The sequence below is a fragment of the Magallana gigas genome, chromosome 1, assembly GCF_963853765.1.
Source record: "Magallana gigas chromosome 1, xbMagGiga1.1, whole genome shotgun sequence".
Taxonomy (NCBI): Eukaryota; Metazoa; Mollusca; class Bivalvia; order Ostreida; family Ostreidae; genus Magallana; species Magallana gigas.
Genome location: NC_088853.1, coordinates 63,734,014 through 63,746,402, shown reverse-complemented (window position 1 = coordinate 63,746,402; position 12,389 = coordinate 63,734,014). Strand labels below are relative to the sequence as shown.

Sequence of the window (12,389 nt, the reverse complement as noted above, 5' to 3'; positions counted from 1 at the left end):
CTAAATAAAAAAGTAACTTTGTAAGAAATAAACTGTGAGAAAAAATTACGAATTTTACAAGTAAAGTCCAAAAAAAAATTATTGAACAGTGCATTTTGCACGATGATACTACATGTTTATAAGCAAATGCAGATCTTAACACGTTGTCTCTAGTTTGATTCGCCGCATTTTATTCACAGAGTGGGACTGTGGTTATGCCCGGTACGAAGGTAAAAAGACCATTGGCAAACGTTTTACACGCATTTTTATCGAACGCAAGCGCCAATGAATCTCTTAGTATATATGCAGAGATCCTGGAAATTTTACAAGGGGTTTTGAAGAATAATTTTGTATTTCGAGGAGGGGGAACATGCGCGGATCAGAAAATTTTTCCGGGGAGGGGGTTGAAAAGTCAGACGGTTATTTGAGTTTGCCAAGGGATGTCCGAGGCATATTCGGTAAGTTTATAATGTACACGTAATTGAAAGAAATTTCGCTGGGGGGGGGGGGGGGGCTGGAACCCTTCCCCTTCTAGATCCGCGCACGGAGAAGACCGATGCCGGTTATTTTACTATAATTTTAACCATTTTAATTTAATTATTCATGTTCATAATTATCAGAAAACCAATATTACCTTTCAAAGCAGTTAAAACTTAAGATACGAACCATTTAGTCTCGGTGAGTATTGCGTCCGCGTACGAAAATAATTGCAATTTTCAAGAAATTCGGATGGACGATCTGTGTCCTAGGTCGTCCATTCGCTTCTTTTTCTGACTAAAAGCTACAGATTTGCAGTTAGAGATTGTCAAACTCTTATTGATTATGTCAATTTGTTTGTCTCAAAGAATCATTTTTTTAAATCAATAAAATTTTACCTTAAAAAAAAGAGAAAGAAATCGGGCACAATTTTTAATGTTAGCATTTTACAATTTTATGGTCTAATAAAATTTCAAGAAACAACTCTTCATTGCTTTATCCGAAATATTGCATGAAAAAAAATTTACATCGCATTTTTTAAATTACAAAAGGAGATTCAAAATGAACCTGGATTAACCGCTAACAAACAGGCATAAAGAGAGACTGAGAACCAATTTCTTCTCTTCTTTTTTTACATCAAAAAAAATTCAAAAATAAATCAAAATATATTTTTTCTTTGTATGCGTTAATGAAAATGTAGATCAGCAAGGGGTTCTTTGTCGCGCAAGCACCTACTTACATATATAATGTAACAGATTATTACACGGGTCTACAACGATGACAAATATCGAGAAGGCAATATTGTGGGTGAAGGATGAATGTGTAGTTTGTTTTTGAAGTTTATTTTTGATTCATGTAATTATATTTATCTGGATCGGTTATGTTTGTTAGTTTGCTTTGTTTATTTAATACGTAGCATCGTTTTTGAAAGTGGGGGGGGGGGGGGGGCAAACTCATCCAACAAATTTTAGAATTTTCCAAAATTTTCAAAATTTCACTCATAATTTCATGAGTTTTATACTTTTTTTTTTTACATGCTACAAAAATGGCAACTCCATGATAATTCAATTTTTTATGTGAATTTAAAAAAAAAATTCCTGCGAGAAAAAGTGGGGAGAGGACATCTTTATGTCATATAACATGTGAAACTTATTTCATTCCACCCACAAGCTTGAAATAATGAAATAATTTTAATGAAAACAATAAAAAAAGACGTCATAAATCCCATATCAAACGACATATTACCACTTGATTCTGCGCGTCTTTTTAATGAATTTATAAACAGCGGCAAATTCTAAAATGTATTTTTAAAGGTAATGTTAGCTGCAAGTCTGTAGACCTTGTATGAAAAATTTCGGATGGTAGTCAATTTTTCCGGGATACAGACCGAGCGGTACATATTTGCATTTAAGGTAACTAAGAATGATTCCAATAAAATACTTTGTTGAGTAATGAAAGCTTTTAAGAAAGCAATACTTATATTTGTTTAAAATATAACACCCAAATACTTCGTCTTACATTCGCTATTTGTAGAACAAGCAGAACCAGGATCAGTCTGACCGGCCTCACCATATACATTGTTGTTATACACAATTTCTTTTAAAAATTAAACAGTTAAAGTGTTCATCTATATGGCTACACATAACGTACACACGTGATTCAAAATAAACAACACGGAAAACGGTAAAGAATTCAGTTATTGAGTCTACATTTTATAGAACTTGTAAAAAAAAAACCCATTGCGGGTCTGAATGTTTGTTGATATGTCAATCTATCAATATACAGTTTGTTAATTATTTTCGATTGCTAAGGCTACAGCGTATTTGATGAACATTGAACAACATTTTTTCCATGCCACTTTTTTCCATGGAAGATAGCGAATGTATACAAGTATAAAGCATTTATACAATTCATTGAATTACCTCTTTAGAATTGTGTATGGAATAAATAATTTATAAGTTGCTGCTGAAGGTTGTTTGGTATTTTCGTTTGTAGATGTTTTGCAAGTAAAAAACCTGAAACGCGGGGCAAGTCATAATTAATATCCCTAATAACCGTAACTTAAAACTAGCGGCTTTGGATTCAAATATTATCGTATAAGAATATTAAGTTCACTTTTTAAAATCATCTCCACGATGATAATTATATTATATCCATCGCAAATCAGTATTTTTGTTTTTGCTTTAAAAGAATTGTTCTATCGGGAGCAATCCCGCGTTCGTTTAAATTGCCAGCGTACATTTGTCGTGTCAGTAATACACATTGTGCTTTATAAGACGGCCGTGTATACGTATTGTAGAAAAGTTGAGTTTAATTACCATGCATTGGAACCATTTTATTAACACATCTCCCAGTACTGAAACAATTTAAAATGTCTCTGTTACAGTAACACAGTGGGGCGTTAAACGTGTACGTCCAGCTCTACAAGCACATGCACTATCGTCTAGGTGACGGCCTGAATACAGCTAGCGACTCTCCTATCGATCGGTTACCTGAGTCTCGTAATGCATCTAAATATAGACAGGGGCACAGTTATGAAACAAACAACAAAAAAAAGGTCAAAGAGGTTCATCTATATGAAATGAAATTGTACATATGAATAAAAACATTTGGGAATTTTATGTGAAATTATTTTTGCGCACTACATGTATCCGTTAGTGCATTACAAGAAGCCCTTTCATAACCTCATAAACGTGCGCAACCCCACAAAAATGGACCAAACTGACAACAATTGTTTCTGCAAATACTGACTATGAATTACGAAAAAATTAAATTGAATACTATAGAAGGATTTAAAATTTATTTCTTTACAACTTTGCTTCAATAATGCATTAGAAATTTTTATTCCTTTTAAAGTTATTGACAAGAAACTTTGGACGCCTCTGACTCCCTAATTATAAGGGCCAGCCCCTTTTTCGGCATACCGAATGAAAGGTCTGAGTAAGACCAAGAACTTTTAAAATACATGTTATGACAAATTTGTATCAGGTAGAAAACTAACACGGAAATACGCGAATTTTTTTGATTTTTTTTTCTTACCTTTATTTCAACATCTATACCACCCCTTTTATTTGCATTTAAATAATAAATAAAATATATCTCGCACAAATGCAATGTATTAGCTTCCAAACCAGCCCATCTTTGAGACTCTGCCAGTCATCGTTAAAGCTAAACCCCCTGGACAAAAGACGTCGTTAAATTTTACTAAAAGGGGAATAACTCAAAACCGGATAGGGATTTTCCTCAACTAAAATATGCAACGACAACATCACGCGGCATGTTATCAGTCCTGAAAATTTCAAAACAATCGGTGAACAAACGAGCGAGATATTAAGGATCAAATTTGGCGTCTAGAAGAAAATAAAATAATAAGAAATTTGAAATTTTTTTCAGAATAATAGTAAGGTTTTCCGCTCCCAGCGGAAAACCTTAATAATCAAGTATAATGATTGAGAAAGTCGTTAACATAGTATAAATGTATGCAACTACAACTTAATACTCTGTTAAATGCTTTCTAATAGTACAAAACATATATCAAACACCTCAAAACTGAATTCTATGAAAGATTTAGAGAAAAGATGTTCATTTCTAGCACCACAATAGATGTCATTTTAGCTGCAATCATTCGATTATTTGAGGGGGCTTCACTCCATAGGATAACACTGCTTAAGCTAAGTAGTGAATTGTATCGCACAAATAATGAATAAAGTCATAGCTTTGCATTGATTACATAAGCTCAAACAATGGGATTGTACATGTGTAGGCTCTGTCTTGATTAAAACATATCACGAAAAATTAATGTCAATGTCATTTTTGCGTATGACAACATCACAAATTGAATTTGTACGCCATGATTAAAAAACCTTGATCCAGTCGTCGACCCTTAAAAGAACTTCCGACAGAGCTCTGATACATGTAACATATCGAATTCCTTAACCTCATGGTATATTAAGAAATCATACAAAATGGCGTAGCTTCTTATCGTTTTAATAACTGGTTCGACAGTCTTGAATGTTTATCATTGGTTTAGGCTCTTTGTGTGGTTGTGTGTTAGAAAGTACAAAAAAGGAAGTGAGACGTTAATGATCCCGTTTTAGCTTGTATCATTGAGTTTAGTTCAAACACCTAGAAAATATATTGTCCTTATTTCATATATATATATATATATATATATATATATATATATATATATATATATATATATATATATATATTAGGGATGTAAATCGGTCAATTTTTAGTACTCGGTTATTCGGACGTTTTTCCGATCGAGTACCCGGGTACTCGGTAAGAGTGTAAATAAATATGAACAAGTACATTGATAACTGTAAAACCTTGGTCACTTTTGTAGAAATTCCTCCTTATGTTTAAGACGAATGTGATTTAACATGTTTGTCGTTCCCCCGTATAGGATAAGTTTATTTCGCACAGCTGACATTTTACGTTTTTTGAAACTTCAGTTCTCTTAAAATATTTCCAGACCTTTGAAGTCGATGGCGGCATTTTAGGTCCGTTCAATTTCTCTCTACTGTGTGCTATCTAATTAATATGATAGAATATATAAACGATGTTCAGTGAAAAACAAATCATTATTTAAGTAAGCCAAAAATAGGGTATAAGAGGCAAAGGTAACAGGTGCTTGGTCACGATAATAATTACTAAATAAACGCTGCCACAGGCGATAACGGCCATTTAGCATATTTAGAGGCGTAGGAAATCCTAATTACTATATACAAGTGCAATGGACATTTTAAGTTTTAAAACCGATGTTTTAATGCATTATTAAATAAAATTAGAAATATTAAAAAATATACATCCGAGTAACCGAGTACCGATTTTAGTATTCGATACTCGGACGTTCGATCGAGTATTCGCTTTACGAATAATTATGATAGACTTAATTTTAGTGTAAATATAAATTTGATTTTAACAAACTAATAATATTTGATTGCTTTACATGTATTTAAAAATAAAATAATTAAACCATTTATCGCAAATAGGATCAAACGTGATTTATAACTATTCAATCTACCCTTTATTATTATTTTCATTATTATGGACACAAAGCCCAACCGAAAATTCTGATTCTTTAATTTTCCACTCCCCATTCTCCATTCCCTTTCAGAAATGTTTAACACTGAAAAGTAAAATACTAAAAAAAAAATCCAGCACATTTTTTCTTTCACTACCAAATAGATTTAAAGAAAAAAATGAAACATATTTGGATGTGCTTACTACATTGTCGATAAAAAATCTAATTTCATATTATCTATCCAACGTTTGCTTTTTTAAAAAGTTTTTGAGTGAGAGGTCTGCAATAAAATGACGATTTTCAGTCGACATGTTATTCCTCAGATTTAATTCCTCTTATGACTGAGATTATTTTATTTCTTAATTATATATTAAAATATATTAAAACGTTCAAAATATTTCTGAAGATTTTTATGTTGAATGATTTTTTTTTAATCTAATGGCTAAGACAATAACTTTTCAGCAGATTATTGACATATAGATACAAGCTACGCCAAATTCACATAATGTGAGTAAGGTGCACTCCATCTCAAAAATTATCTATCTATGTTCTAAACTCTTAATATAATTGTACTTACAGCTGTGATTTCGTAAACTTCACATTGTGTAATGGTGTTTGAAAGGTTAGCATGTCCATAACGGAATCGGCAGGTGTATAAACCATCAAGAAAGCAAAAGTCCACAGCGTTGCAAAGTAAATTCATGCCACAACGCAATGCACACTCTACAAGAGACTTGATTTCCAGGATGTGTACAGCAAAAACACCTTCATCCATGCTCTCGGACACATAGCCTTGCTTGATAAAGTGCGAAGTTAAAGGTAACAGTTGTCCATAACTATACATCAAGATAAAACAAAGTAAATATGAACTCGCTGCAAAGAAGTTCATTGTGCAGCTTCTTATTTCATCATAGTTTTGAACGATATTTGACATGAACATAGAATTTATACAAAAGTTTGATCAGTCATTATTCCAGATCAACCAATCCGTATACATTTGTCATTTTCATAATAATATGTTGATAAATAACTCATGATATGGAAGGGATGGTACATCGACTTAATATTGATTTGTGGTTTAAAAAATCAATTTTATTCTCTAGATTTTAAAAGCAAGAAAAACCATAGCAGTTACAATCATAAGTTTTTGATGCATGTTATAAGATAAATTTATTGATAAATTATTTCCATAGATAACATAAATCAGTATCCTAGATCTACATTAAAATTGTTTATGTACAAGTTAATTAAAAATAGACGAATAATAAACAGATTGCATGTTATATGTAAATGTACTGTAGTGAACTTATTGAAGAAGAAAGGTTACAGATAGGCTTTTCCAGTGTTCTAGACTTTTTTTCTTTAAGCGGGGTCACAGATTCTTTGAATTACATGTATTTTGTTGAAAACTGTGATTATGAAAAAAGCATCACTGATATATTGATTTCTTCTGGTTCATACACACATACAGCCTCGAATTTTTTCAACACATCGTTATTTTGTAATGATGATTAATTGATACACGTATACTTTAAATTCTTTTCGACTATAAGAATATTTTGTTAACAATTGAATAAATCTAATAAAGTAAAATATAATATTAAAAGGTCTTAGACACGATTTGAGCTCAAAATTTGCAATTTTTGTTTTCCCAGTTTAATGTTTAGAATGGTTTATATGGGTATTTTTAATGCTTTGTAAAAATTTCAAAGTCAATTATTGAGTTTTAAGCAAGATATAGAGTTTGGAATTCTGCATTATGTAAACAAAACTCTAGTCTTGCTATTGTTTACATTATTACTTATTAGGTTTGTTACTGGCTGTTTAAAGAAATTTGTGGGGTCGGTAAAGTCCATAGAAGGCGAGGCGGAGTTTTGTTTTGTCGAGGACCTAAAGTTTGATATGTAAACAAACGTTTGTGTAGAAAATCAGTACAAATAACGTTACGTCCGCCATGTTGCCCTATAAATTTTGACGCTTGCCTTTTAAAGAAATTTGTAAGGCAGCCACGTGACGCGTTTCATCCAATGACGTCGCGACATTCTAGTCCGAGGCAAAACAAATTTGTTTTATTGGTATAAGTTTCAATCAAATGGTGCTTTCTTTTGTTGATAATATTATTTATGAACAAATTGAATCAGTTTACCTTGTTTGCCATGAGTCATTTTGTCAAAGAAATGGTAATTCAACATCTTTCATTATTTGCAATTGTTAACAAATATAAGACTCGAGCTTTGTTTATATAACAATGAATACTTACCTCTGTATACCTCTTCTAACTTGACTACGAACTTTTAAATTTTGGTTGATTAAACTCATTAAATGACTCATAACTATCTTCAAATAAAAGAGTGATTTTGATTATCAGGATGCTACAGCAAGTGTAAGATTTAAGACTCAAATCGTATAGTATATCTTTTTTAACATCCAGATAATTCTTTCATTGCAGTTATCTGCATCTTAATTGAGTTATTTTATTGATTAATAGTATATTTTATATCACGAAATAAATATTTTATCTTAAAAAACGTGTTGTTGAAAATAAAATTCTGAATTTTTTTTCCATTGCATTTTCCCGAATTTATTTCGATTGGTCTTCAAGGAATTGTATATTGAATTAAAAATGAATATTTGATAGTCAAACAATTTCAGAAAATTCTGCACAAAACTTGAAAGGGTCATTATCACGTTTTTGATTAAAATTTATTATTTTGTTTTTGTTTTTTGTTTTTACTGTTTACAAAGATTCAGTAAGGTGTTTAAAGATTTGGACTGTCCGTCGTCGAGTTATAAGCGAGTTACAGAACTCACAGTTCTTTGTTATGTTAACAAAGCTCGGCTCATTTTTTTGTTTTGTTTTGCAATTAGAGGACCAAACATGGCACACACCTTTTTTACTTAACACATTATTATGAGCTCTGTATCTTGCTTTTGACTTTACGGCTGACTCTCAAACTTTGGTTGATCTTTAGAAATACATTTCTAAAGTATTTTAAACAAAAAAAAAATTAAAAATTCCTAACCATGCCCCTTTAAAGCAAAACTCTAATAATTTTGATATACATGGAATGTTGCATAATAAAATCATTGCTTTATAAAGACAAACAAATACATGTTTGCAAAATGTGAGATGTATTTTGATTTATGTACACGTAATGGTTAATAGTCAATAAAGAAACGTGATAGCTTCATTTACCATTCAGGGACATATTGACTTCCAACCATTTCCATGCCTCATCGGTTATTTAAATTAATTGATATACAGGGAATGGTGGTTTATGAAATAAATATTCTATTCAGAAAACAAACTGTTTTACTAAACAATCAGAGAAATATTTTACTACAATTTTGTCAACCGGTTACTAAGGTTGAAATGAAGGCATAGTGCTAAAAGTGGGTTTATATTAAGGTGGCTCACTACACTTGAAATATTTTCAAATCAGCAAAAATTTATTTGATTAACATAAATGTCATAATGTATAAAAAGATTTAAGTCATATAAATATGTGCAATAATTGATGAAAAATTACATCTGATTAAATTGATTGTACAGTAGGAATATTTATGAGTTTAATAAGAACCAGAAATTTGCTTCAAATTATTCTGATCGCTCGCCCATTTACTTAAATTCCACACCGCCTTTCATGTACTACTTCATCATTTCATATTGGCAGCTCTGGTTATCATATATATGAAATACAAACATTTCCTAGTCTTCATTGTCTTTTCTGTGGTTTGTTTTGGCTAAATTTTAAATTTAATTCAAAACTCGAAATGCGAACATATTTTTTATATCACTATAAGACTATCATGAATATTCCTTCTTGATTTATGAATTGGGGTGATCATAAAAAACCAGAAAGGCCTTAGAAAATGCAGTTGACCTTCATCGATTTTATTTACGTCATCCTATGAAAACTTAGGAGCGGATCTGAAACTGAATATAGTAATACCCTATTTTAAACAACATAATTCAATGTCTTTTTACAGAGCACAATTTCATTAAGTCCAGTATGGAGTACATTCTAACAACGTTCGCCATTAGGACATGTACAAGTAAATTCGCTCTAAACAAACTATCAGTACTTGATTGTCTTTTTTCTAGAGGTAAAGAATTCCAGTTCATCGGCATTCATCCTAACTCGGTATAATTTATCCGTGCTGTCAAAGTAAAGTCTTTAAATTGAAGTCTTTAAGGTACAGTCTACATATAATTTGATACACAATATTAGGCCAAGTTCAAATAATGAGGTGAATTGAACTCCATCTCAATAGCATCTACAATGTATATTTGTTCAAAGATTAAGGTCGTAATAAGAGAATAATACTTACAGCTCTGATTTCAAAATGTTCACATTGTGTAGTGGTATTGGAAAGGTTTGTGTGTCCACTGCGGCAAGTGTACAAACCGTCAAGAAAGCAAAGGTAAAAAACGTTACAAAGTACATTCATGGCACAATGCAATGTACATTCTACAATAGACTTGATTTCTAGGGTGTGGACAGCAAAAACACTTAGATCCTTAGTTTTCAAAACATGGCCTCGTTTAATGAAGAATTGTTCATAAGAATGTACTATCATAAAACCATTTAAAAAAAAGACCGCTGCCCAGAAATTCATTTTAGATTCTTTCCATCTACAGGTCCTTAATACATAACCACGTTTCAACAATATTCTGACTTAAACTTTGATTATATCCCGGAGTACCTTCCGTTATCCTTCAGGACCAATCAGTCAGTAAATGTGTGTCCTATTCACATTGATATGTTTAAATATTGACAATTTCCAAGTGCCTTTTTCTATGATAACATTACGAATCAAATGTATAACGTACATACTGTTGGACGCAAGCGGATATAATAATTATAGGAAAAATCAATAACGTAAAAATGTCAACCTTATCACTTAGTCGTACATTTGTATAGAATTATACAAGTAATAGCTTTCCAAAAAGCTTGCCTGATTAAACAAAATTATTCAATGGAAGCATGCATGTATCAATTAGGCTACCTTATCAGTAATGAATTTTAATTTTCGCTGCTGATCATAAATTTATAAACGGAACGTGCAAATTAAAGACGAAATGTCAGTCTTTTTTCGATCAAGAACATGTACAATCATGTACATATACACTAGTATCGCTTGAAATTCAATTGTTTTATTCATTATTTTTTTAAGGAATGTACACATATCATATACGTGCAGCTTGAAAGCTGGAGATTAAATAGTCATTTTTATTTTAAAATTGTATTTGTTATATTAAGATGTAAAATCAACTGAAAGGCGTTTTTTGAAATTTCCAACCATATAAAATATGAAAGAGTACACAAACACGTTTTGTTTTTTGAATGTGTGTAAGGCAGCTTCATCAAAATCATCTTGACAAGCAATTAAAAAAAGGGTGAATTCTCAAATTCATGAAAAAGAAACCTAACTGTAACTTCAATTCCTTATTTGCAGTTTTATTTAATATATGCTTCTATAAAAGTGAAGGGGGGGGGCAAATCCATTATATTTTAATTTATTATATAAAAGTTAAGAAAAGTGCCTGCTGCAAAAAAAGAGGGGAGGGGGAAAGCAGTCCCCCACTCCCAACCCAACCCCCGATGCTACGTGCCTGTGATATTTACAAAGCACGATGTGCTCTGTGGTATTCGCATGATCCCAACGTACTGGTCCACTAATCGGCGCGCAAAAACTATGAATGAGACATTTTGGCGCGAAGTCCTGCTTTACCATTCACGCAACGGCTGAGATCTTGATGAACTCATCCATTGGCAGAGATCCATGGGGAGGGGGACAGATGAATTTTTGACATTTGTTTTGTAACAGCTACATACATGTATATTATACTTTGGATCGGATGTTTTGGAAGAGATCTGTCAAATAATTAAACACACTTGATTAGTAGTTGTTAAATGGAGTAATGTACATTAAGTAAGACCCGCGAGTTATAACCCCTTTTCAAGATTAATGAAATCGCCCAACTGAACGAAAATCGGGTCACAACCCGTTTTTGGTGATTTAGTTCCTACAGTAAACATTCCTGCTGTATAAATATATATTTGTTTTAATCCAGACTGATGACACACTTGTAATAATGATAATCCAACACCAATTATTACTTACATTGAATCGTAATAGGCAATATGTCACAACTTGTTGCGATGACCCCCTCCCCCTTTTTCACCGTTCTAATATGGTGGAATGCTGATCTATTTTTAAATCAGGATTACACACGTGCACTGCATGGTGAGCATCCCTTTTACTTGAAAACTCTTGCTTGATGTTGTTATATTACATCCAATATAACGTTTTCATCAATTGTGAATGTAAATGCCGACACTTTAAACATGCATCGGTTAATCTTTTCAGTGAAATATGATATTGCTTGATCCCATTGTCTGCACTGTTTCGGAGAATTTAACTTTAAAACCCCTGACGTCAGGCAATCAATACATCTTTGTATATGTATTTATTTGATCAAGCATCCACTATAGTTATTACCTTATGTCATTTTCATTGACTTCCTTTTCTCTGGAGAAAATGTTATATTATAGATATTTAAGCAAAAAAAAAAAACAAACCCTAAAACTTCAAATCACAAATTATTGCATGCATGTACTAGTAATATGTAAAACCTAGTGAAACACAAAATATACTAGTATAGGTGAATTATTTCATGAGATATACAACATTGTTCTCTAAATTGAACTTAAATTATTTGTACGAATTTGAAAATACAACACAATAAACAGACTAAAGGTAATTATTGACCTTTTTTTCCCTTTTTTACCCCCTATAACAATTCCTTTAAGGGGATCACAAATTCATTGAATAATTTAGTAGAAAACTGTGATTACGAAGAAGGCATCATTTTGTTTCAGGTTATATTTACACG

General features: G+C 31.7%; 2 protein-coding genes across 2 annotated transcripts in view; both read right to left on the bottom strand.

Moving 5' to 3' along the window:
- The window catches only part of LOC117680552 (fibropellin-1-like), a 61,873-nt gene extending 55,484 nt beyond the window's left edge, over positions 1–6,389 (bottom strand). Inside the window, exon 1 of the mRNA XM_066083296.1 lies at positions 6,066–6,389. Within this exon, the coding sequence (XP_065939368.1) occupies positions 6,066–6,377 (312 nt within the window). The 5' untranslated portion in view covers positions 6,378–6,389. The remainder of the gene's footprint in view (positions 1–6,065) is intronic.
- LOC136274997 (ATP-dependent DNA helicase pif1-like) overlaps positions 1–12,389 on the bottom strand; it is a 423,530-nt gene that overhangs the window by 374,630 nt on the left and 36,511 nt on the right. The window lies entirely within an intron of this gene.